At 44.8% G+C, this 26325-nt stretch overlaps 2 protein-coding genes across 3 annotated transcripts in view; one reads left to right on the top strand and one right to left on the bottom strand.

Annotated features, from left to right (window-relative positions):
• Positions 1–3565, bottom strand: part of DIS3L (DIS3 like exosome 3'-5' exoribonuclease) — a 43138-nt gene extending 39573 nt beyond the window's left edge. The window contains exons 1-2 of one of the 2 annotated variants that reach the window (XM_012454510.2): positions 3427–3565; positions 2081–2234 (exon numbers count right to left, since the gene is read on the bottom strand). In XM_012454510.2, the coding sequence (XP_012309933.1) occupies positions 2081–2234; positions 3427–3565 (293 nt within the window). Of the gene's footprint in view, positions 1–2080; positions 2235–2748; positions 2900–3426 lie in introns of those variants that run through there. The other variant, XM_021672051.2, reaches the window with a different exon arrangement.
• Positions 3566–3828: 263 nt separating this feature from the next.
• Positions 3829–26325, top strand: part of MEGF11 (multiple EGF like domains 11) — a 432868-nt gene continuing 410371 nt past the window's right edge. Inside the window, exons 1-2 of the mRNA XM_064361459.1 lie at positions 3829–3940; positions 21725–21837. The gene's annotated coding sequence lies outside the window, so the exon portion shown is untranslated. The remainder of the gene's footprint in view (positions 3941–21724; positions 21838–26325) is intronic.

The raw sequence follows: 26325 nt of genomic DNA, 5'->3' as shown, positions 1-26325 counted from the left end.
CTGAATTAATAAAGAAAGTCTCCCAGATCTTATGTATTCAATGCCTATTATTAATTTTAAAGTTAGCCGGCCAGGCAGGTGGCTCATGCCTGTAATCCCAGCACTTTGGGAGCCTGAGGTGGGCGGATCATCTGAGGTCGGGAGTTTGAGACCAACCTGACCAACATGGAGAAAACCTGTCTCTACTAAAAATACAAAAATTAGCCGGGTGTGGTGGCGCATGCCTGTAATCCCAGCTACTCGGGAGGCTGAGGCAGGAGAATCGCTTCAACCCGGGAGGCAGAGATTGCAGTGAGCCTAGATCGTGCCACTGCACTCCAGCCTGGGCAACAAGAGCGAAATTCCATCTCAAAAAAAAAAAAAGTTAGCTTCAATAAATTACACTTTCTAGAGCTTAGGCAATTTGGGTCATTTAGCTGTGTCAACCTGAACATACCTGCTGGTTGGTGAGCAGGTAAACAAAGTGCCAAGCAAAGTGCCAAGTGCTGATTTCTTCCTCTTCTTCCATCATGCTCGTGTTACACCCTTGAAGACCAGGCTCAAATCCACTTCCCCCAGAGGATTTTCTGGTCTAATCTCTCTGTCTCACATTTATTTCTGCACTTTGCATAGTCCACATTAAATTATCCTTTGTGTATCTAAGGTTGGTCATAATAACTGTCTGGTTTCTTCCATCTAACCCCAGTAAGACAATAGGTTTGTTGTGAGAAGGACTACGACTTCTTTTTCATTCCCCAAGGCCTAGAACTAAGAGCTCAAAAAGTGCTTACCAAACGAACAAAATCAGGGTATTATCATATGGCCCTATTTCATAACTCCTCATCTTTTGTTTTCACATTTAGTATATTCAAAGACATGATAAAGCAGTGGAAAACCAATAGTTCTTCATCAAGTTAACTACTCTTCAAACGTTCAGGAGAAAAGACATTTAAATTCCAACTCTCTGTCTTTGAATGTCCCAGGAATTAGTTTCTAAAACAATCCTTAACATTAAAAATATTTTAGAAAACAGAAGTTGAAAAGGCTGGCAGTGTGTTAGCAATCCAAATGATAACAACAAATTGATTTTAGTAGCAGAAATTGAAATACGACACCTGGAGCAGCATTTAAATTTGGATGTGTATAAACATCTATATCTTGGTGTCTGAACAAAATAAACTTGAAGCTCATTTAAAAATATTCTATCAGAAAAACGCTGCACACAATCTGGTTAATGCATGTTTTTTGAACTGAGCATATAATAAGAGGACAATCTGTCATTTTCATATACAAATAAAAAACTTCATCTTTTATTACCAAGACCTGAAGAAACCACATTTTAAAAAAGAATAAATGTGTAGTTTGTGCTTATTAAATAACTTAGAGCGTTAAGAGGTTGGACATATAATTCTAATATGCCATTTCCATACAGTCTTAAGTTCAAGTCATAAACCTTTCCCAATGTTAAAGGAAGCAAAATCATTTTTTAAAGTATTTGTTTAAAAGATAGACAACTATTCTTCATTTAAGTACAAGGCAAGAATTTTAGACTGGTTCAATTAGAAATCCTTTGTTTAGCAAATACAATGACTAGGGCTGGTAGTTACACTAGTAATCTAAAAATAAAACAAGCTATTTCTGGTTTCATTGAATAAATCATTACAAGTACAATTTGCATCCACAACAAAAGAGTTTAAAATTTAAAAATAAAGTACTCTTTTCCCCAAGAAAATAATGTATGCTTCTGAAACAATGTATCTATAAATAAGATTAAACAACACACATTATCAACGAGAAATAAGCAATAACCCTGCCACTATAAAAACGCAAGCCAAAAGCCAATTCACACTAGAATCTTAAATACCCACATACTGGGGACACTGCAGTTTATTGATCTACAGTCAGCTCTCTTGGCCAGGTGTTGAAGCAGAAATACAAAATAATGTTACCGCATTCCTCACTATCAAAGAGAATACGAAATTAGTTTGAAAAGTCCTTTCTGACAAAATAATGAATTCCTCCCGTCCCCCTCCAACAAGAGACCTTTTCTAAGGTGGGGAGAACCTATGGCATATAGAAATAAAGAATGCAAAACATATACCTCCGGCCTCTTTGATGCTGTACAGCTTGACAAGCTGTTTGCATGAAAATAATTCCCTTCAACTCAGGAAACTCAAGGATCTCAAGATAATCTTGAACAACTTTCCAGTCTGGGATCACGTAATGAGTCACATCACTAGACAAGAATTTCCCATCTGAAACATAATTCAAAATAAGAGATCAGACAATGTTTCCAAACCTGGTTTATGACTAAATGTCATAGTGCTCTGGCACGCTAAATAACTTCCAGTCTTAACTCCAAGGTGGAAGTTTTTAAAAGACAAATCTACTTTGGTAGAGGCCCAAAGTTCAGGTATATTGAGCACCCTCATTGTTTTTTGAAGCTGTGGTAAATACAAGCTCAACGTGGTTTACGGTGTTGCCAGAGGTGCAGGAGAGGATGACACATTTTCAGCATAACCTGAATATTTCAGTGTTAACTCATCATTGACAAACACGTTCAAATGAAGCACCCCCAAATTTATACCACTTGTGTATGACGCCCAGCAATTTCAAGTTGGCTCTGTGTCAAGCTTCTCCAAGTGCTCAGCAGCCAAGGGCCACAAGGATTGAATTGAGAAAATGCTCAGTGCAAGCAAGAGGGCAGAGATGGGGTTTCCACCAGGCCCGCATCTGATAACTGGTCCAAGCTCTATCTGAAATGTTCACCTGAACCACAAAGTGTGGAGGATTCCAAACATTCGCTGACAAGGACCCCCAATGCTCATCCTCCCATGGGGGAAAGAGAACCAATAACGTGCATCGTTCTATCGGCCACTCTTGCAGCCTAGAAACCAAGGACGGGTGCTCAGGAGTCCCCAGTCCAAATTCCCCTTGACTTTCCTCTCCAGTGCCCGCCCTGATACTTCACAAATCTGCGGGGGGAAAGTCTGGGGCATCAGTGCCGGCAGGTCAGGAAACCTGAGGCTGCAAAGCAGGCGATGTCAGCTCCGCCGCGGCAGCAGCTGGCCGAAAGCTCCCGGGGGCTCCCAGCTCGAGACCTCCCCATTTCACCGCGACGGCGGGAGAAGGCCTCGGCTTCCGCGCCCTCGGGCCCCTCTGAGGAGCCGAGCCACCCGGCCTCCGGGCTGGGGCGCGGGTCTCTCAGGCCCTTCCATTGGACAGGGCGGAGCAGTCGGGGAGTCCCGCGCTGGGCGCCCCGGAAGTGCGGACCCGGGCCGCTGGGTCCCAACCGGCAGACGGCCGGGGGTGACGCCGGGGGGCGGGCGCGGGCCGCAGGGCCTAGGCCCCAGTGCCCCTGCCGCTGGCGCTCCGCCTCCAGGCCGCGCTCACCCCCCTCGCCGCGGCCGCCCGCTCCCGCCCGCCAGCTCCCGCCCCGGGCCTGACCGTGGCTGCAGGCGGCGGGCTGCGGGCAGAGCGGGCTGTGGCAGGGCACGCAGGGCCGCAGGTAGTGCTCGCGCACGATCCGCAGCGTGCGGCCCTGGAAAGTCCTCAGCAGCAGCACCTTCTCCCGCTTCTGCAGCATGGCGGCGTGGCTCCGGGAGGCCGCGAAGCGGCGGGCGCGGCGGAGGCGAGGCCGTGGCTTCGGGCCCGCCCCTCGGCCCTGGGCGCCGCGGCTCCGGAACTGCCGTAACGGCCGTGCCCGCGGGGAGGCCCGGGACACACGCTCCCGGCTGGGTCCGGCCCTCCCGGCCCTTCCGGCCTCAGTTTCTTCCCTTCCCGTAGTAGCCTGGGCCAGGGAGGAGGGGTGGAAACGACCCACCCCAGAGACGGAGGGAAGACTAGAAAGATACCCGGACGGCCGGTGAAGAAGGGCGGGGAGCAGCTGTCCAGGATTAGGAGACTTTGTCCCCCCCAGGTCCATGTGGGAATGAAGCCGCCGTATTAATATTAATACCGGGTAATGAATGTTTTCTCTTCATTGCTCTCGCTATCTCTAGAGGTAAAAGACTCAGCAAATAAGCTGGCAACCCTGCCAGCCGAACATTCTAAAAAGTCGTATTCTTTTTTTTAAAAAGTTCTTTTTTTTGTTGCTATGAGGGGCTGGTCTTGCTCTGTTGGCCAGGCTGGTCTGAAGCAATCCACCCGCCTCGGCCTCACCAGTTGTTGGGATTAGGGGTGTGAACCGCTGCGTCCGGCCTTTCATGTACTTTTAAAATTTATTTATTTATTTTGGTATCCCTATTGAAGTTATGATGTACCTATATATTCAAACAATGGAGATAAAATGAAAACCAATCTCTTCCCTTGAAGCAAGCACTGTTCCACTCCAACTTTTATAGCATTTGCAGCCTCTGGCAAAAGATTTCTCCTTTAAACTACCACTGACACAATCGCAAACGTACATGCTTGTATTAATAGCTCTTTTTTTTTTTTTTTTTTGTGATAGGGTCTTGCCCTGTCACTCAGACAGGAGTGTAGTGTGTGATCACAGCATCACAGCTCACTGCAGCCCCTGAACTCCCGGGCACAAGCGATTCTCCCACCTCCCACCTTAGCCTCTCCAGTAGCTGTGACTACAAGCTTGGGCCACCACGCCTAGCTTTTTTTTTCTTTTAGAGATAGGGTGTCTCACTAGTTTACCTAGGCGAGTCTTGAACTCCTGAGCTCAAGTGATCCTCCCACCTCAGCCTCCCAAAGTGCTGGTATTACTGGAGTGAGCCACCATGCCCAAACTGTAGCTCCTGATAAAGAGATACAGTCTCTTCTGAAATCATACACCCTTGATTGGATAGAATCCACTGTTCTTTCAAGCACTCAATTAAGACTTTTGAGCTGCACTGGTAGCTTTATATACATGTCCTATTTAATTTCCACAATAAGTCAAAGGAGCGGGGCATTATCATTCCTATCTCATAAACTATAAAACAGGGTTAGGGAAGTTGAGTGGCCAAGGTTACCCAGTTATTTAGTGGTGGGATCAATATTCAAGCCAGAATCTGACTGAATTTAAAGCAGGCTCCTAAGTAATTACCGTGCTATTCACAGATGAGTAAAATAAAGGTCTTGCATTTAGGGACTTTATAGTCTGCTTGGTGAGCTCTAGTTAAAGCAGCTTCACCAGCTAGGTGGAAACATCAGACTTCCTGTGACGCTGAAGCAGGCAGAACTGAGGATACCCTGTTGGATGGCTCTTGTCACTCTAGGGGAATGCATTAAAGAGAGCCACGATCTCCCACTCGTTCGTTGTACTTCCATGTCAAGTTACCCTGCAGTGTGAGCTGATGTGAATGAGATCTGAGGTGGAATTGCACGAATTGGGAAAACAGCACAGAGCTGGCCCGTAAGGCAACCAGCGGTGCAGGAGGCTGGCCCTAATTCAGGGGATCAGTTCTAGAGAGACCAGAGGATAGCCAAGTTGCCAGATTTGTCCGCTACATAAATATGTTCCAGGCAGCTGCCCACAGTTCCCTCCAAAACTCCCCCTTGTTCATTTTTCTTTCATTTCTGATAATACCAGGTTATAGAGGGGGGTGTTGATTAGTTACTAATCTGCTCATAATATTGCTCTTCAGTACTTGGTAGCTTGAAACTTTCTTCAAATTGGGACAAATGATCTTCTAACGAAGAGAGTATGTCTGAGGTTCTATTGAAAGTTGGTTTTATTAGTATTTTAAATAATTCAAGGTCTGTTAAGCACTTCCTTTGCCTGCATTTTGGCAATCATGCATAAATGATGTTTTTAAAAGCATGGTTCCTTAGTTCTTGGAACTAATGAGCTAAAATGGACAAGAGTGCCTTTTTGTTGATTGGTTGGTTTCCCTCACAGGCCACCTGATGCCTCTTGGCTGAAAAAAGGTGTCTATACCTGTAAGAATAAGCCAGTTTATGCTGCGGTAATATACAGCTTTAAAAATCTCAGTGACTTGGCTGGGCGCAGTGTCTCACGCCCGTAATCCCAGGACTTTGGGAGGTCGAGGTGAAAAGATCACCTGAGGTCGGGAGTTCGAGGCCAGCCTGACTAACGCAGTGAAACTCTGTCTCTACTAAAAATAGAAAAATTAGCTGGGAATAGTGGCACATGACTGTAATCCCAGCTACTCAGGAGGCTGAGGCAAGAGAATCACTTGAACTTGGGAGGCAGAGGTTGCGGTGAGCTAAGATTGTGACATTGCACTCCAGCCTGAGTAACAAGAGCAAAACTTCATTAAAAAAAAAAATGCCAGGTGCGGTGGCTCATGCCTGTAATCTCAGCACTTTGGGAGGCCAAGGCTGGTGGATCATGAGGTCAGGAGTTTGAGATCAACCTGGTCAAGATGGTGAAACCCCATCTCTAAAAAAAAAAAAAAAGAAAAAAGAAAAAAAATCTCAGTGACAAGATGTTGCCTAGACACCAAGAGGCTCTGCTCTGTGCCCTTTTCCAGGACCCAGGCTGTTGGAGCAGGCCCTCTCTGGAACACAGACTATGGTCATTGGCAAAGGAAAAAGGTTCCCCAGGGAGCCTCATCCCAGCAATTAAAAGCTCAGTCCGAAGTTAGGCATTTCACTTCCGCCTGTTGACCACAGAATAGGAGTGGGTGGGGCAGGAAGTGAGTGCCTCCTCATGGCCTGAAGGCACAGCACTGAAGCCCTTTGGTGAGCAGCATCAGTGCCTACCTGAGTGCCCCAGCGCAAATCCCTTATCCCTAAATGAGTCAGTCTGCTCTGCCAGCACCTTAAGCTTTGTTGCTTGTGACTATTCCAGCTCAGCCTATTGTCTCACGTCTGCTTGGGCGTTCTACTACTCACCTCTTTGCACATTTGACGTGTCTTTCCCAACCTCTGTGGGCCTGTAGGCCAAGGATACATCACCACATTATCTCTAATCTTTATTACAATTCTTCATTGTAAATATGTGATTTCTTGTGGCAGAGACTGGTTCTGGCTCTCTGTTTGCCAAATCCATGCCCCCTTTTTCTCTGGGCACACAGATAAACCACATTTCCTAGTTTGCCTTGCAGATAGATAGGTGCAGCCATGTGACTGAGTTCTAGCTGGCAGAATATAATGGCACCATTTCCAGGCCTGGCCTGTAAAAACCTCCCATGCATGCTCCTTTTCCTGTTCCACCAGCTGGAGACCAATGCCCAGGGGATTTTGGAAGCCAGCATTAGAGATGGCAGACCCCTCACCAACTTGGGTCCCTGAAGGACTGTTCACAGCTGAGCCCTGCCACTGCCTTCAGCCCAGGAGCATCCACAGTGGAATTTTTTTTGATACAGAGTCTCACTCTGTGGTCCAAACTAGAGTGCAGTGGTGCAATCTCGTCTCACTGCAACTTCTGCGTCCTGGGTTCAAGCAATTCTCTTGCCTCAGACTCCCAAGTTGCTGGGACTACAGGCATGTGCCACCATGCCCAGCTTATTTTTGTATTTTTGGTAGAGACAGAGTTTCATCATGTTGGCCAGGGTGGTCTGGAACTCCTGACCTCAGGTGATCCACCCGCCTTGGCCTCCCAAAGTGCTGGGATTACAGGCGTTAGCCACTGTGCCCAGCCCACAGTGGGGTCTGGTAAGGGAGAAATAAACTTTTGTTACAGCAGCTATCATCACCCTAACTAATTACTCTCTTTATAGAGGAAATTAAGGAACTCATCCAACAGTTGTAGGGCTATTTGTTCAAAAATCCCTCACTAGATATTATATGTCCTCATGAAGCTGCTTAAGATTTCTTTTTTTTTTTGAGACAGAGTCTCACTCTGTCACCCAGGCTGGAGTGCAGTGGCGTGATCCCCGCTCACTTCAACCCTTGCCTCCCAGGTTCCAGCGATTTTCCTGCCTGAGCCTCTCAAGTAGCTGGGATTACAAGCGCCTGCCACCACGCCCAGGTAGAAGCTGCTCAAGATTTCTAGAGCAAGTCTAAATTGCACAGTTCTCTAGGAGGCGGGAGAGCATCAGTGGCCAGCCGTGTTCTGGTTTGGTCTGGGCTACAGTGCAACACTGGGAAGGATGCCTGGGGGTTAGTTCTCCTTTCAGTTTTCCCTCTCCTTGTCAGTCCAAATGCAGATGGACAGCCTGACATCTAGACAGAAGAATGCTGTGACAGCTTTCAGTACTCTGCTGCCAACGGAAATCTGTGACCGTGACTTGGTTTCTTTGGTGCGTGACTTCAGTTTTCAGGCTGAGCACCAGTGTGCTTACACTGCAGAGGAGTTTGTAGCATTGACATGCCTTCTTGCAGATGTGCTCTTGGAGTGCAGTCGTCAGCAACTACTGGATTGTAACCAAAATGTCTCATCAAAAAATTAGCCTGGGGGATGGGTGGGACATCTTTACAAAGGTCTAAGAGAACAGGGGTTTAAATGTATAAAAGAAATTCCAGCAAGTGAACTTTAAGGGCCAGAGTGGATTACTGAAGCAAGCTTTGAAATATTCTGTATTTATGTATTTAAAATTACAATAGTATAACATACATGTTGTAACACATTTAAACAGTACTGAAGTATGCCAAATACAAATGTTGAAGTTCTATTTCCATCCAAAGTCTGCTCCTCCCAAGTAGTTCACCATTGTTGATAGCTGGTATGCATCCTGAGGTTAATAGAACCCAAAGTTTGCGATGCTTTGAATAATTTGTCCATCTATGCAGTATCAGGTAATTACCACTAAGGTTTCTCAGACTTTTACTAGGTGCCAGGCATAGCTCCAAACACTTACTGTGTTTTCTCATTTAATCCTCAAAACAATGTCTTGACTGTGTTACTGTTGCCACTACTTCTACTGAAGCAGAGATAAACTGAAGTGATTCCACAGGCTACACACTCAATGTAAAGCAAAGCCAGGGATTTTTTGTTTTGTTTTGTTTTTTAAGGTTTTAAGTTCTTTTGTAGAGACAGGGTCTAGCTATGTTGTCCAGGCTGATCTCAAACTCCTGGCCTCAGGCATCCTCCCACCTTGTCCTCTCAAAGTGCTGAGATTACAGGAAACCCTGACTTTGAACCCAAGCAGTTTGGCTACAGAGTTCACACGGTAATGACTTAGCTGTATACCTTTTAGCTAGCAAACAAGGGGAGTTCTAGGGTGGGGTACATTCTATGTGGTGGACCATGGATGAACCCAGTTACAGGGTTACAGAACTGGACACAATGACATCCAAGTATTGACTCTACCACTTCCCTCATTTCCCTGAACATTAGTGATTGCAACTGTAAAGGATGGCTGGTAGGTCTTATGTTGCTGAGTATTGATATTAATGAATCAATGATGCTAAAGGGTCATGTAAATACTGTACCTGAAATTACCCCATATATCTACAAAATCAGCTTACTTTCATTTGTACTTTATCTCAGTGAAAGAGTCATTGGAAGACAAATGGCTGTTGAGATTACTCTGCTACTTGTATTAGGGATAATTTAATTTCCTACATGTTAAAGGCTGTTAATCCTTGATTTTCACTTTCCCCAGCCAATGCAATGACTCCCTTTTGGCTTTCTAAACACCCTGTGAATCCCCATAATCCACTTTGCAATGATTACTCTAAAATGTTCTACTTAATTCTTTCTGATTTTTTAAAGAGAAAATTATTTTGCACTTAACAATTGTATACCTCAGCAAAATCTTTACTGTACCGATAATTTTGTCCTTCTACCACTAAGGGGCGCTGCTTCATTGATTTTTTTTTTTTTTTTTTTTTTTTTGAGTGCCTTGGCTAGTCTCCTCTGTGTCTTGGAAACTTGGCATTAAAACGCATCCGATTAATTGAGTCAAACAAACAAACAAACAAAACTTTAGAATTTTAACAATATCTTTATTCAAGAAGCTGAAAGGCTCTGATGCTCCAAAATTAATTAGAAACTAAGCTTCAATGATTAATACAGAAAAGAAAAAGACGAGTCTTGTCTTGAAGCAGATTAGAAGAAAATTCAGTGATGTGAATAGTGATTTATAATTCCAAAATGGAAACACTACTATTATCATTTAAATTTTTGTATTAATGTTATTTGATGAAATTAAGTTTTCATCCATCTTATAGGATTTCTATTACCAGTCACGGAATATAGTTATTTCATTGCATGAATGCATTACAGAGTCTTTTGGCTCATTTTGCTATTTTGTTACTGTGTATGTTTGAACATGGGAAAGTGAATCCCATTTTACATATTATATTGATAAACTGAATTCTAAAACCTTATAATTACAATAGGAAGGTTATGAAAAATGACAGAGAGAATAAAGAGTACTTAGTAATGAGTCTAACCTTCTAGGTTTTAGATAAATCTGAAAGAGGTATTAAAATGTTCAATTTAACTTTTTTTTGAGACAGAGTCTTGCTCTGTCACCCAGACTGTAGTGCAGTGGTGTGATCTTGGTTCACTGCAACCTCCACCTCCTGCATTCAAATGACTCTCTTTTTTTTTTTAATTAAAATTTTTATTTTTCCATACCGAGTCTTTTTTTTGAGACAGAGTTTCGCTATTGTTACCCAGGCTGGAGTGCAATGGCGCGATCTCGGCTCGCCGAAACCTCCGCCTCCTGGGTTCAGGCAATTCTCCTGCCTCAGCCTCCTGAGTAGCTGGGACTACAGGCACGCGCCACTATGCCCAGGTAATTTTTTGTATTTTTAGTAGAGACAGGGTTTCACTATGTTGACCAGGATGGTCTCGATCTCTTGACCTCGTGATCCACCCGCCTCAGCCTCCCAAAGTGCTGGGATTACAGGCGTGAGCCACCCTGTAATCCCTTTAACTTTTTTTTGAGACAGAGTCTTGCTCTGTCACCCAGACTGTAGTGCAGTGGTGTGATCTTGGTTCACTGCAACCTCCACCTCCTGCATTCAAATGACTCTCTCTTTTTTTTTTTAATTAAAATTTTTTTTTCCATACCGAGTCTTTTTTTTATAATTTTTTTTTGAGACGGAGTTTCGCTCTTGTTAACCAGGCTGGAGTGCAATGGCGCGATCTCGGCTCACCGAAACCTCCGCCTCCTAGGTTCAAGCAATTCTCCTGCCTCAGCCTCTTCAGTAGCTGGGATTACAGGCATGCGCCACTATGCCCAGCTAATTTTTTGTATTTTTAGTAGAGACAGGGTTTCACCATGTTGACCAGGATGGTCTCGATCTCTTGACCTCGTGATCCACCCACCTCGGCCTCCCAAAGTGCTGGGATTACAGGCGTGAGCTACCGCGCCTGGCACTCCATACAGAGTCTTGCTCTGTCATCCAGGCTGTAGTGCAGTGGTGTGATCTTGGTTCACTGCAACCTCCACCTCCTGCCTTCAAATGACTCTCTCTTTTTTTTTTTTAATTAAATTTTTTTTTTCAATACAGAGTCTTGCTCTGTTGCCCAGGCTGGAGTGCAGTGGTGCAATCTCGGCTCACTGCAACATCCACCTCCCGGATTCAAGTGATTCTCTGCCTCAGCCTCCCGAGTAGCTGGGATTACAGGTGCATGCCACCATGCCCGGCTAATTTTTGTATTTTTAGTAGAGATGAGGTTTCATCATGTTGGCCAGGCTGGTCTTGAACACCTGACCTCATGATCTGACCTTCTCAGCCTCCTCAAGTGCTATTACAGGCATGAGCCACTGTGCCCGGCCTCTCAAGTAACTCTCTGCCTCAGCCTCTCAAGTAGCTGGGACTACAGGCATGTGCTACCACACCTGGCTAATTTTTGTATTTTTAGTAGAAATGGGGTTTTGCCATATTGGCCAGGCTAGTCTAGAACTCCTGGCCTCAAGCAATTCACCAGCCTCTGCCTCCCAAAGTGTTGGGATTATAGGCATGAACCACTTCACTTGGACCAATTTAAATTTTATTATTTGATAAATAAAGGAAAAGACATTCTATTATCTTGTATCTAGTTCTAAAGGAAGAAGAATGAGAGATAAAATTTAAAATTTCATTTGAGGCCGAGCGCGGTGGCTCACGCCTATAATCTCAGCACTTTGGAAGGACGAGGCGGGTGGATCACGAGGTCAAGAGATCGAGATCATCCTGGTCAACATGGTGAAACCCCATTTCTACTAAAAATACAAAAATTAGCTGGGCATGGTAGCGCGTGCCTGTAGTCCCAGCTACTCAGGAGGCTGAGGCAGGAGAATTGCTTGAACCCAGGAGGCGGAGGTTTCGGTGAGCCGAGATCGCGCCATTACACTCCAGCCTGGGTAACAAGAGTGAAACTCCGTCTCAAAAATAAAGAAAGAAAGAAAATTTCATTTGTATCGAGACCATCCTGGTCAACATGGTGAAATCCCGTCTCTACTAAAAATGCAAAAAATTAGCTGGGCATGGTGGTGCGTGCCTGTAATCCCAGATACTCAGGAGGCTGAGGCAGGAGAATTGCCTGAACCCAGGAGGCGGAGGTTGCGTTGAGCCGAGATGGCGCCATTGCACTCCAGCCTGGTTAACAAGAGCGAAACTCTATCTCAAAAAAAAAAAAAAAAATTTCATTTGTACTTATCTTTCTTTACATTTTAGGCCAGAGCAAATATGCTATATCTGATTGTACTAGATTTCTGTTATTGCATGATTACCACAAATTTAGCAGCTTAAAACGTAATCATTTATTATATCACAGTTTCTTTTCTTTTTTTTCTTTTTTTTTTTTTTTCTTGAGACAGAGTCTGGCTCTGTTGCCCAGACTAGAGTGCTCTGGCATGGTCTCAGCTCACTGCAACCTCCTCTTTCTTGGCTCAAGCTGTCTCCCACCTTAGCCTCCCAAGTACCCGGGTCCAGAGGCACACACCAGCATGCCCGGCTAAAGTTTGTTTGTTTTTTGGTAGAGATAGGGTTTTGTCATGTTGCCCAGGCTGGTCTTGAACTCCTGGGCTCAAGTGATCTGTCAGCCTCAGCCTTCTGAAGTGCTGAGATTATAGGCGTGAGCCACCATGCCTGGACTATTTCACAGTTTCTGTAGATCAGAAGTCTGAGTGTGGCCGAGTTAGATTCTCTGCTCAGGGTTTCACAAGGCCAAAATCAAGGTGTTGATTAGGCTGCAATCATTTCTGGAGCTTGGAGTCTTCTTTCAAGTTCACGTGGTTGTTGGCAGAATTTAGTTCCTTGTGGTCGTAGGGCTGGGGCTGCAGTTCTTTTTTTCTTTTTTTGAGACAGAGTCTCGCCAGGTGCCAAGCTGGAGTGCAGTGGTGCCATCTTGGCTCACTGTAACCTCCGCCTCCTAGGTTCAAGCAATTCTCCTGCCTCAGCCTCCCAAGTAGCTGGGACTACAGGGGCGTGCCACCACGCCCAGCTAATTTTTTTATTTTTTAGTAGAGACGGAATTTCACCATGTTGACCAGGATGGTCTCAATCTCTTGACCTTGTGATCTGCCCGCCTCGGCCTCCCAAAGTGCTGGAATTACAGATGTGAGCCACTGTGCCCGTCCAATTTTCTTGCTGGCTGTTAGCTAACAGTGCTGTAAGCTCCTGGAGGCACCTGCAGATCCTTGCCATGCCCTCTCACACTTCCAATCTCTTTCATCAGAGGAAGCCAGGCACTTTATGGCCTCACCTTATCAGATCAGGCCTACTGAGGTTAATCTCCTACGTTAAGGGCTGCTGATTTGGGATTTTCTTTTTTAATCTACAAAATATCATCAATTTTATCTACAAAGTCTCTTCAGAGTGGCACTTAGGATTAGCATTTAACTGAATAGGAAAAATGTGTACACCAGGGCACAGGAAGCTTTGGGAGCCATCTCAGAATTCTGCCTGCCATGATTCATAATAATCATTTTAACTCAATAAATTATATTTAAAACAGTGGTATTTGTTAAGTATTTGAGAGCAGCATAAATAATGTTCTTAAAAAAGTCTCCAGCATTTTGAGAGGCCGAGGTGGGTGATTCACTGGAGGCCAGGAGTTCAAGACCAGCCTGACCAACATGGCCAAATCTCATCTCTCTAAAAATCCAAAAATTAGCTTGGTGTGGTGGCTTGCACCTATAATTCCAGCTACTCCGGAGGCTGCGACATGAGAATTACTTGAATCCAGGAAGCAGAGGTTGCAGTGAGCTGTGATCATGCCACTGCACTCCAGCCTGGATGACGGAGTGAGACTGTCTCAAAAAAGAAAGAAAAAAAAAGGAATAGGGGAACCAGGCTAGTAATCCAGAGGCTAGACAAAAGTAAATATGGCTAATGCTGCCTCAGTTAGTTCAAGCTGAGGGGCACAGAACTCTGCCAATATATATTAGCGCACAGGCGGTTCATCCTCAGTAGCACTGATTTACACCGGCCCAGAATGCACTCAGGAATTCTTGTATGGTGCCCAGCTGCTTTTGCTATCACAAGCTCAACTTGGGGAGAGGGCAGTGAACTGAAGGCACTTTGATCCCCTTCCAGTCCTACAAACAAGACCCACTTGGAGAGGGCAGTGAGGCTGGGGGGTCTTGTGGGTGAGAACGCTCTTCTTTGTTCCACTCCTCAGTTCCTACCTGCGAGGAGTGAGGCTGTATCTTCCAGACTAGGATCCTCTCTTAAAGACTCGTCATACCAGGTGATGGCAAGCCTGGCATTTTGTGAAGATTTGAAATTTAAATAAAATGTCATCATCATCAGAGGCCTCCATCACTGTGCATCTGGCTGCTGTGATCAAGCCTAGGAGAGTGGGAGCCCATGGGTATTTGCTGCTCGTCTTCCGTGTGGAATTGCAACAGGGTCAGAGCTGTGATTAAGGAACCTTCTCTGATTGCAGTGTTTGGGTGGGGGAAGCAGAAGGCTTTCCTTTTCACTTTTTTTCCTATTAAATCTGACATTTTAAGAGACATCATTAAAAAATATTCTTCCTCCCTGGAGAGAAAGGGCTTGGATCTTAGATATCTTTCACTGAGACCATAAGGCTCTTGTCGTGTTTACCATTTAAGGCTTCAGGGCCTTATCTTTTCTGACTTGGAGAACGGAAGGCATTTTGATCCCCTTCCAGTTCTACAAACAATGTTCTTTAATCAGCTTGAGGCATCACTGTTGATCAGAGAACAGTACTTCCTCCTCTGTGAAGCTAACAGCACCTGCCAGTTGAGCAAGAGAGAAGGGGTGTTCTTTGAGTGCACAGAGCGTTGTTATTTCAAATATACATGAAACTGTAGAAAACAACCTGAAACCCATTGTTTTTTAATAGGCACCAAGCATAGTGGCATTTACTAGACTTGAAAGCAATGCCATGAACCTGCATATTCACCAAACACATTTATTGATTTACGGCTGGTGTGATATTTGTGATATTGAAAATGTAGTGTTTCATTTCCTTTGTCACTAAGTTCATCATCTTAATGAAAATGTAAAAAGGAAAAATGACTAAATAGGAAGTAAAATTGTACTGTTAGTAATATTGATGCTGGGTGCAGTGGCTTGCACCTGTAATCCCAGCACTCTGGGAGGCTGAGGTGGGTAGATTGCTTGAGCCTAGGAATTCCAGACCAGACTGGGCAATGTGGTGAAACCCTGTCTCAGGCAGTGCATGTTGGCTCACTCCTGTAATCCCAGCACTTTGGGAGGCCGAGGTGGGCAGATCTCCTGAGGTCAGGAGTTCCTGACCAGCCTGGCCAACGTGGGGAAACCCTGTCTCTACTAAAAAAAGAAAAATTAGCCGGGTGTGGTGGCAGGCACCTGTAATCCCAGCTACTTGGGAGGCTGAGGCAGGAGAATCACTTGAACCTGGGAGACGGAGTTTACAGTGAGGTGAGACTGTGCCATTGCACTCCAACCTGGACAACAAGAGTGAAACTTAAAAAAGAAACCCGCCAGGCACGATGGTGCTTGCCTGTAGTCCCAGCTACTTGGGAGGCTGAAGTGGGAGGATCGCTTGAGCCCAGGAGTTCTGGGCTGTAGTGCGCTATGCTGATTGGGTGTCCACACTAAGTTCGGCATCAATATGGTGACCTCCCAGGAGCATGGGACCACCAAGTTGCCTAAGGAGGGGTGAACTAGCCCAGGTCGGAAACAGAGCAGGTCAAAGCTCCCATGCTGATCAGTATTGGGATCGCGCCTGTGAATAGCCACTGTACTCCAGCCTGGGCAACATAGTGAGACCCTGTCTCTTAAAAAAAATAAAAAGAAATTTTAAAAAGAAACAAAAAAAAAAAAAAGAAAGAAACACTGTCTCTACAAAATACAAAAAAATTAGCTGGGCATGGTGGTGCATGCCTGTAGTCTCAGCTACTTGGGAGGTTGAGATGGGATAATTGCTTGAGCCTGGGGAGGCCAAGGCTGCAGTGAGCCGTGACTGCACCACTGCACTCCAGCCTGGGCGACAGGGTAAGACCCTGTCTCAAAAACAAAATAAAAAACAAAGTAATATTGTTGATTAACACTGAGCAGGCTGTAATAAACCACACTTTTCTCTGTCAAGATACTTGTATTAAGCTTTCTTCAGTTTTATATCTATATATCTGTATCTATCTATCTATCTATACATATGATATCAGTTATATACTCCGTTGTGATTGGTTGGGTTATAGTGCAGTAGCAAAAAGTCCTCAGTCTCTGTGGTTTTAAACAACAAAGGTTTATTCCTCACTCACACGATATGTCTCTCTGCTCTGTCGAGCTCATCAGGAGACCTAGTCTGATGGTGAGCACTCTCTTAGTGCTTCTGCAATTGCTTGGCAGGGGAAAAAGAATGAGGCAAACTGAGCACAAGCTTCCCATTGGAAATGACACAAGTCACCTGCTCATAGTACTAGCCAAAGCAAGTCACTTGGGCACACCCAATTCCAATGGCAGCAGGTGGAGAGCCAGAAATCCTTGGTGAACACACAGATACATATTATAATGTGTGGATCAAAAAGGGGAGAAATAGCTTCAACTGTAGCCAAGCAAGTCAACTTTGATTTATTATTGTAATATTGTTACATTCCTAAGTTTAGAATTAATGAAAACAATGACATAGGCTATGTTCATAGAATATACTGCAGTTAATGAGGAGGATGAGGCAGATCTTTATGTTCAGACATGCAAATATCCCCAAGAAATACTGAATTTTAAAAAGAGCAAGTAGCAAAATGCTATGATCTCATTCATTTAAAAGCACATAAAATATATATAAACCTCTGTGTGTGTGTGTGTGTGTTTGTGTGTGTGTGTGTGTGTCTGTGTGTGAAGTCCATAGTAAAAGGCCTAAAAACAGTTACTATTTATGGGGGAATAAGAGTGGGATTTGTGTAGCATGTAGCGGACTCTCTTTTTACTTTGTATAATCCTGTATTGTTTGAATTAATTACATTCTGCATTTATCAGGTATTACTTGTTGTATTGGTTTCCTGGGCTGCCATAACAAATTACTACAACTTGGGAAGGCAGAAATTTAATTCTTTCACAATTTTGGGAGCTGGAAGTCCAAAATCTGGCAGGACTGTGTAGGCTCTGAAAAAGAACCTGCTCCTTGCCCCTCCCAACTGCAGGGGCTGTCAGCACTCCTAGGCTTACGGCCACATCACTCAAATCTCTACCTTCCTGGTAACACTGCTTCTTCCTCTTCCGTGTGTCTGTGTGTCTCTCTCTTTTATAAAGACACTCACCCACCCGGAGAATCCGGTGACTTTCTCATCTCAACATCCTCAATTTTATTGTATCTGCAAAGACGACTCTCCAAATAAAGTCACAGTCACAGATTCTAGAGATTAAGATGTGGACACATGTGTTTAAAGCAGGGACATCATTTAACACACGACATTTGTATAATGTGAGAAACTTTTTAAAAGGAGAGAGTGAAAAAATAAATCATCAACAGTGATTACTTTTACAGCTGGGCGTGGTGGCTCACACCTGTAGTCCTAGCACTTTCGGAGGCCGAGTTCGGTGGGTTGCCTGAGCTCAGGAGTTTGAGACCACTCTGGGTCACATGGTGAAATCCCGTCTCTACTAAAATACAACAAATCAGTTGGGCGTAGTGTTGCACACCTGTAGTCTCAGTTATTTGGGAGGCTGAGGCAGGAGGATTACTTGAGCCCCGGAGGTGGAGGTTGCAGTGAGCTGACGTTGCACTCTACTCCAGCCTGGGTGACAGAGTGAGATTCTGTCTATAAGAACAACAGCAGCAACAACAACAAAAACGCCTGATTACTTCTAGGAGGGAAAATTTTCCAAATGTGCTGTTAGGTAACATATGTGACATTTATAATCAGAAGAAAACAGAGACAAAAACAGTAGAGCAATAATAAATCCCCACTACCACCACAAAAGCAGAACATAGGCGGGCCCTAATTTACACACATCCTGTGGACCCACGACCTTGACACATGAGGAAGGAGTGGAGAGGTCATGTCCTCAAACTCAGTGAGGGGGCCTTGGGTTCTTGGAACCACAGAGACATTAGCCTTCTCTCACACAAGGTAGTGCCTTACCTCGGGGATAGTGCCCAGGAAGAGCCAGAAGAGGGGAAAATGCTTTTCTGGTGTTGACTGGTAGAAATTAAAATGCATTTTCTCCACAGAAGCAACATTATTGAGCAGAGGTTGCAAGCCTGGGCCAATTTCAGCTTACTGATAGATCTTGTTTCATTTGCACTGTGTTGAAAATTTTTTCAAATTAGTTGCCAACTATCTCACATAACAATTTGATTTTTGGCTTCTCCCGATGTGCCGCATTGGGTCCGCATTCTCCCAGGGCAGCCATCTGATGCTGGAGCCTGCAGTGGCTGGTGGCCCCTTTTAGAGGCAGCATGTTCAGGACAGTGTCTGTCATGCCCTATGCTCCTGGTCTGACTCTCCTTGCTTATGTATTGTCCACCTGGCCACTTCAGGCATTCACATTTGCAAACCCCTCATGAATAGAATAAAAATCACGTTGTGGTATTATAATGCAGTACATTAAGGGTTAGATGGGTTTGTGCAGGATGGCTGGAAAACCCAGGCACTCTTGCTTTCAGGGAGAAACACATTCTAAGTTCCAAGTAGCCAACCAATGAACTTGAAGCCCGCAACCTGCTCATCAATTGGTAACTTCTCTGCAGTGATGTTTTGTAGTCTGCCTAAACAAGTAATGGAAAATGCACATCCATGTATGCACTCGGATATCAGAAATTCAATTCCACAGGCTATTTGGGAATGAAGTTTCAAAACTGTGCAATGGATGATGATGTTGCCTCGGCCTATGTCCGCACAGTGGCACGTGTGTGTACTTGTGGAGGGTAAGGATGTGCTTTCGCAATGTGAGGGCAGGGCCTGTCTTCCTAACCCCAGTTGTGGAGATTAATGAGTCATGAGCCAAAATTAGCCTCCACCTTATTGGGTTAAAACCTGGGATCTTCATGAAATCTCTTTGCTGGCAGCTACTTTGACTCGTGGCGGGCGTTCCTAGAAAAGCTCTTGAATTTTTCACTGCAGCTGAGCTGTAAAAGTCAGAGGAGGTGGGATGTTTGCCCTGGGTCATGGAGAGTGTTGCCTCAATGGGGGCTAAAGCCTTTTGGAAGTAAGTGAAGAATGTTCGTAGGGTCCCCCCACCTCTTAAATTAATAAATACTTAGTGAGCACTTACTCTGTTCAGGGTGCTAGGATGGGCCACATAAAAAGTTAAACCCTGGATGGTGCTTGCAGATTAAAAACATTTCAACCTGATTGGGATGTGGATCTGGAAAGAGGCAAAATGTTAAATAATAGCACAATGTTATGTAAAAAGATGAGATGTCACAGGTAGTGAGAAGGATGGTAGAGACTCCAAGTGTATTGTGCATTCAGGGAAGAGAAATATTTCAGGCAGGGTGAGGCCAAGCAGTGGAGATGGTGAATAAACCAAGCCTAGGCAGAGCAGAAATTCTAACAGCAGCAGATGTGTGGCAATGAGAAATTGGAAGGTGGCTCTGACTGTGACAGAGGGTTAGGTTAGAAAGTTTAAGGCACCAGGACTGGGGAGAGTCTTGAATGACAGGATTTGTCCTGTAGACAATGGGGAATGCTAGAAAGTTTTTGAGCAGAGGAATGGTATGATCCAAGTAGTGTATTAGAAGATCAATCTGGAATTGATGCCAGGGTGATCTGGAAGGATGAAGGAAATGGGAGAAGAAGAGGAAACCTCTGCAGAGGAGAAATGACAAGCTTGAATAGGCCAGAAGGGCTTGAAAAGAAAGGATGGAGGGGAGAGAAGTCTTAAAGACTTGGTGGAAGACAGATTGCAATGAGTGGCGGGGAGCAGTAGCAGCAGCAGCAACAGCATATGGCGCAGGGATGGCTCTAGGTTTGGAGCCAGAAACTAGGATGATGGTGGTGCCACTGGCTTAAGGAGCCAAGTGTGGAGGGAGGTCCTCTGGGAGGGGGCAAGAAGAGCAGACTGATTTGAGTCCTGCTTAGAGGCTCTGATGGGGCCTCCAGATGGCAGTGATCCTGCTCCAGTCCCACTTTCTCAACTGCTGGCTGCATGTGTTCATCTCTTTACTCACGCCCTAAGGACTCAAAACCAATTCCTGATAAGATCTGTTGAGGATGCTGAAACTCACTTGGTAGACCTTCAAGCCCCCCACGCCTTCTCCAGCTGGTGGTCAGTAGTCTCAGATCCAACAGACCACCCACCAAGCATCCTTGCCCAGTTGAGTAAGTGTTCTGGGACATTCAAAAGGGAATGGGGAATGCAGAGGTTACTCTAGCCTATATCTCCTCCTTTGGGCAGACCCATAGCTCTGGGATTCTGCCAGCTCTTCTGACTCTACCTCCTGTGTTCACCCCTCCCCACTGTCAGGAAGTCCTTCCTTTTGCTCACTTCACATCACTCACATTGACGTTTGACCACCTGGAATTCCAATGTGCCCCCCTTTTGTGACTAGGACTAGGCCCCCTTGACATCTATGAGTTCATATGTACCTGGGTTAACTCTGATAAAGCCAGCATTATTATGCTTCTGTTGAATACTCATTAATTATTGCAGTGCCTTCACCAGTATGGAAGAAAGCAAAGAAATTTGCACCCTGACCATCTGGGATTGTTGCTATACGCAAAGACAAAATCACCAAGTGAATCCTGTGTTTAGGTACAATTGAGGTGGTGTAGTTTAACAGGATTCCCAGTAAACTAGTCCGTATTGCCTTTTATTCTTCCTATTCCTTTGTCCTCTTCAATTTCTCCCCATTGAGCATCAAGTCCCTTTTCTCTGCCCTTTGTGCTCTCTCCACTTCGATCCATGTCTTCCTTCTTTGCCCCACAACCTGTCCGCATGGATATTCATTCCAAAAGAATTACCCAGTCCATTCTGTGGTAGCAGGCCAAGACTGGCGACTGGTGCAACTGCTGGAATGTGTAAACATGACTCTTTTTCAGGTAGCGTCTGGGATGCCAGTCTTAGCAGCCTCATTTAAAAAACTATTTATATTCGCAAAAGTCTATAATAGCATTTTTATTGTGTATGCCTGTGATTTGGGTGCATTTTTTTCCCCGTGCCAGTTTCTTATTATTGCTCAACACTGACTACAGCCTTAAATGATAATGAAAACAGAAGCACTCTTTCTAAAAGAGATGACTGCTTTCCCCATCCTTTAGTATATATGTGCTTCCTGCCTGAAGGGGATGGTTTAGTGTTTAAACGGCCGCTCCCAACTGCCTCCGAAACCAAGTTCACATCCTTGCAGCATTGACTCAGTCTTTTGTTCTTCTACAGAGGATAAATTGAATACCAGGCTATTTCGTGTGTGGGTGTCTTTCAGATAAGACCTTAAAACCTAAAACTCTCTGTGGCTACTGGAGATGCTGAACTTCTTGTCCTGCTGTCCCTGCCCTGGGTTCTAGAACCTGGCCTGGCCCCACATATCACACACTCACTTTACATATTTTTATGTTTTGTTTTGAGACAGGGTCTCACTCTATTGCCCAGGCTGGAGTGCAGTGGTGCCATCTTGATCGCTGCAGCCTTGACCTCCCAGGCTCAAAGGATACACCTCAGCCTGCAGAGTAGCTGGGACTACAGGTATGCACTACCATGCCTAGCTAAGTTTTGTATTTTTTCTAGAGACAGAGTTTCACCATGTTACCTAGTCTGGTATCAAACTCCTGGGCTCAAGCAATCCACCTGCCTCAGCCTCCCAAAGTGCTAAGATTATAGGCATGAGCCACTGTGCCTGGCCCACACACTCACTTTTGAAGAGAGATGTTTATTTGGGCTTTTATTCCCTTAGCTCCTGTGGTTTCTTTGCTTCTGTGACGTGACCTGGTACTTTCACCCGTTAGTTTTCCAGTGCATTAAAAAATCAGGCAACAAAACAATTTCCCTTAGAGTCAAAGTGCTACAAATATAAGCTTGTTATCTATATTCCATTATGATGAATAACTCACTAACCCTCATGCCATGTGTATGATTGACTTGCAATTATGGGTTGTATTTTACAGCAGCTCTGAATGGTATTCTCCCCTTGGCTGTTTCGTAAGTCAAGCCTGGAACCCCTGGGTCACATGAGAATGGGTGGATTTTATAGACTCCAAGGATTTTATTTTCCCCAAGCCTAGATATTGGGTCTGTAATTAGTGATGCAATAATAAGACCTTTTTATTTGCCATTTTATGCCTTTTCAAAAATGTGTTTTATGTTTTTGTGAGAAATTTTCATGAAAATTTCTTTAGTATAGGCAGGACAGATATAATGGCCTGCCTGATTTTACAGCTAAGGGACAGTCAAGGCAAGTTTCAATGAATTGCCCAAGTTCCTTCAGCAAATCTAAGACAGACCTGGGACTGGAACTGGATTTCATAATTTCAAGGTGGAGGTTTTTCTGTGGCCACTACATGTGCAGCAAACTCAAGACAACTATTGTTATATATAAGATTTCATCTGATCCTATGGTGACCTTACAGGACAGGGTAAGCAGGTATCATCATCCTCATCTTTCAGATCAGGAAGTAGAAATCCAGTTACTAAGGTAATATGGGTATAAACAAAAGAGGAAGGACTTGATTCCAAGGCTCCTTAAGTTGGCTGCCCCTGGTGATGCTTTGCTGCCTGAAGAATGCCTGACACCACCACTCATTCAGTGGCTTTGGCCCAAAACCTAGACTCATCCTTGACTCCTTTTTCTTCCTCTTACTTCATATCTGAGCCATCAGCAAATCTCACTGATTCTATCTTTAAAATACATTCCAAATCAACCATTTCTTATCATCTTCGCTGCTGTGATCCTGCTCTAAGCCTTCGTTCTTTGTCACCTGGATGGCTGCAGTAGCCTCCTGTATGGCTCGACTGCAAAGATGGTCCTCAGTGAAGCAGTCCTCCTTTGAGGACTGCTTGTACAACATTGCCATCTCAGCTCACCTGCCACTCACTTTAGCCTGTAGAATGTGGAGGATGTGATGCTGTGCACTTCTGACCTAAGTATCAAGAAGGATTTTATATTTCTGAGACCTCTGAGCTACTTGTATGAAGTGTAGGTACTAGTATCTCTGCAGGAGATACCAAGTGAAGAGACTGCGTGAAGAGGAAGAGGCCCCAGACTGCATGGAGTGAGAGAGTCAGTGTCCCAGCTGAGCCCAACTTTTTACTGTCCCCCAATGGAGCAGAAGAACCACCTAGCTGAGCCCTCCTGACCTGCAGAATAATAAGAGATAATAAAATGGTGGTTGTTTTAAGCCACTAAGTTTAGGGTTTGTTTTTTACATAGCAATAGATAACTAAAACATCTAAGGAGTCTCCCTAATTCCACACTTGTCACCATCTATTTTCCAGATTTATAAAAATTGTGGTAAAATACTCATTAAATTCACCATCTTAACTTTTTTCCTCCCTCCCTCCCTCCCTTCCTTCCTTCCTTCCTTCCTCTTTCTTTTTTGTTTTTTGAAGGAGTTTCAGTCTTGTTGCCCAAGCTTGAGTGCAATGGCACGATGTCGGCTCACCGCAACCCCTGCCCCCCCAGGTTCAAGCAATTCTCCTGCCTCAGCCTCTTGAGTAGCTGAGACTACAGGCATGCACCACCACGCCTGGCTAATTTTGTATTTTTAGTAGAGACAGGGTTTCTCCATGTTGGTCAGGCTGGGTCTTGAACTCCCGACCTCAGGTTATCCACCTGCCTTGGCCTCCCAAAATTGCTGGGATTACAGGTGTGAGCCACCATGCCCAGTGGCTTTGTGGTCTTTTTTGCTTTTCTTAGAGACAGGATCTTACTATGTTGTCCAGGCTGGAGTGCTGTAGCTATCTACAAGTGCAATTATAGCACATATATGCTCAAACTCCTGGGCTCAAGTGATCCTCCTGCCTCAACCTCCCAAGTAGCTGGGACTAAAGGTGTGTACCACTGTGCCTGGCTTCACCTTAACCATTTTTTTGTTTTTGTTTTTGTTTTTGTTTTTTTTTGAGACAGAGTCTTTCTCTGTGGTCCAGGCTGGAGTGCAGTGGTACAACCTTACCCTCCCAAGTAGCTGGATTACAGGCATGTGCCACCACACTTGGCTAATTTTTATATTTTTAGTAGTGACAGTGTTTTGCCATATCTGCCAGGCTGGTCTCCTGACCTCAGGTGATCTACCCACCTCGGCCTCCCCAAGTGTTGGGATTACAGACATGAGCCACTGCGCCCGGCCACCTTAACCATTTTTAAGTGGTTCAGTGTTGTTAAGTATATTCACATTATTGTGCAACCAATCTTCAGAATGCTTTTCATCTTGCAAATCTGAAACTCTGTATCCATTAAACAGTAACTCTCCATTTCCCCCTCTCTCCAGATCAAGCAACCACCATTCTTTCTCTTTCTATGAATTTAACTCTTCTGAATTCCTCACATAAGTGGAATTATACAGTATTTGTCTTTTTGTGACTGGCTTATTTCATTTAGCATAGTGTCCTCAAGGTTCACCCATGCTATAGCATATGTCAGAATGTTCTTCTTTTCTGTTTTTTGTTTTTGAGACAGAGTCTTGCTCTATCATCCAGGCTGGAGTGCAGTGGCATGATATCGGCTCACTGTAACCTCGGCCTCCCTGGCTCAAGTGATTCTCCTGCCTCAGCCTCCCAAGTACCTGGGACTATAGGTGCATACCACTACGCCCAGCTAATTTTTTGTATTTTTAGTAGAGAAAGGGTTTTGCCATGTTGTACAGGCTGGTCTTGAACTTCTGACCTCAAGTGATCTGCCCACCTCTGCCTCACGAAGTGCTGAGATTACAGGCGCAAACCACCATGCCTGGCAATTTTCTTCCTTCTAAGGCTAAATGATATTCCATTGTATTGATAGACCACATTATGTTTATTCATGGGCCTGTTGATTGACACTTGGGTGGTTTCCACCTTTTTTTTTTTTTTTTTTTGAGACGGAGTCTCGCTCTTGTTACCCAGGCTGGAGTGCAATGGCGCGATCTCGGCTCACTGCAACCTCCGCCTCCTGGGTTCAGGCAATTCTCCTGCCTCAGCCTCCTGAGTAGCTGGGATTACAGGCACGCACCACCGTGCCCAGCTAATTTTTTTGTATTAATAGAGACGGGGTTTCACAATGTTGACCAGGATGGTCTCGATCTCTCGACCTCGTGATCCACCCGCCTCGGCCTCCCAAAGTGCTGGGATTACAGGCTTGAGCCACCGCGCCCGGCCGGTTTCCACCTTTTGGCTGTTGTGAGTAATGCTGCTGACAACATGGCTATCCACATATCTCTTCAAGACTCAGCTTTGAATTTTCTTAGGTATGTACCCAGAAGTAAAATTGCTGGATTATATTGTAATTCTATTTTTTTTTTTTTTTTTTTTTTTGAGATGGAGTCTTGCTCTGTAGCCCAGGCTGGAGTGCAGTGGCGCCATCTCGGCTCTCTGCAACCTCCGCCTCCTGGGTCTCGGTTTAAGCAATTCTACCTCAGCCTCCCAAGTAGCTGGGATTACAGGCACAAGCCACCATGCCCAGCTAATTTTTGTATTTTTTAGTAGAGACGGGGTTTCACCATGTTGGCCAGTCTGGTCTTAGAATTCCTGACCTCATGATCCAAAGTTCTGGGATTACAGGTGTGAGCCACCACGCCCAGCCCTATTTTCAATTTTTTAAGAAACCACCATATACAGAAGACTTTAAAACATACATTTTGTCACTCCCTTGCTCAAAACCCTCCACTGACTTCTCATTACTCTTAGAATGAGATCCCTACTATGGCCTGCAAGGCCTGCTATAACCAGGCCCATAGCTACCTCATCAATTTCACTTCCTGCCATTCCTCCCCTCTCCCTCTGCTTTAGCCATTTGTAGCATCTTGCTGTTCCTTGTCACTCCAAGCATGACCCTGCCTCAGGGATTTTGCACTTGTTATTCCCTTTGCCAAGAAGTGCTTTTCTCTGGTTATTAACATGCCTTGTGCTCTCACTTCATTCAGGCCTCTGCTCAAATGTCCTCTCCTTCAGCGAGGCTGTCCCTAACAATCTAAATAGCACCTCCTATCATCTCTATGTCCTTCTTTATTTTTAAATTTATTTGGAGACAGAGTTTTGCATTGTTGC

Source organism: Aotus nancymaae, unplaced genomic scaffold (genome assembly GCF_030222135.1).
Source record: "Aotus nancymaae isolate 86718 unplaced genomic scaffold, 86718_ANA_hifiasm-v0.15.2.pri h1tg000041l, whole genome shotgun sequence".
NCBI lineage: Eukaryota > Metazoa > Chordata > Mammalia > Primates > Aotidae > Aotus > Aotus nancymaae.
The sequence above is the reverse complement of the archived record's forward strand: the minus strand, read 5'-3'. Positions and strand labels throughout refer to the sequence as shown.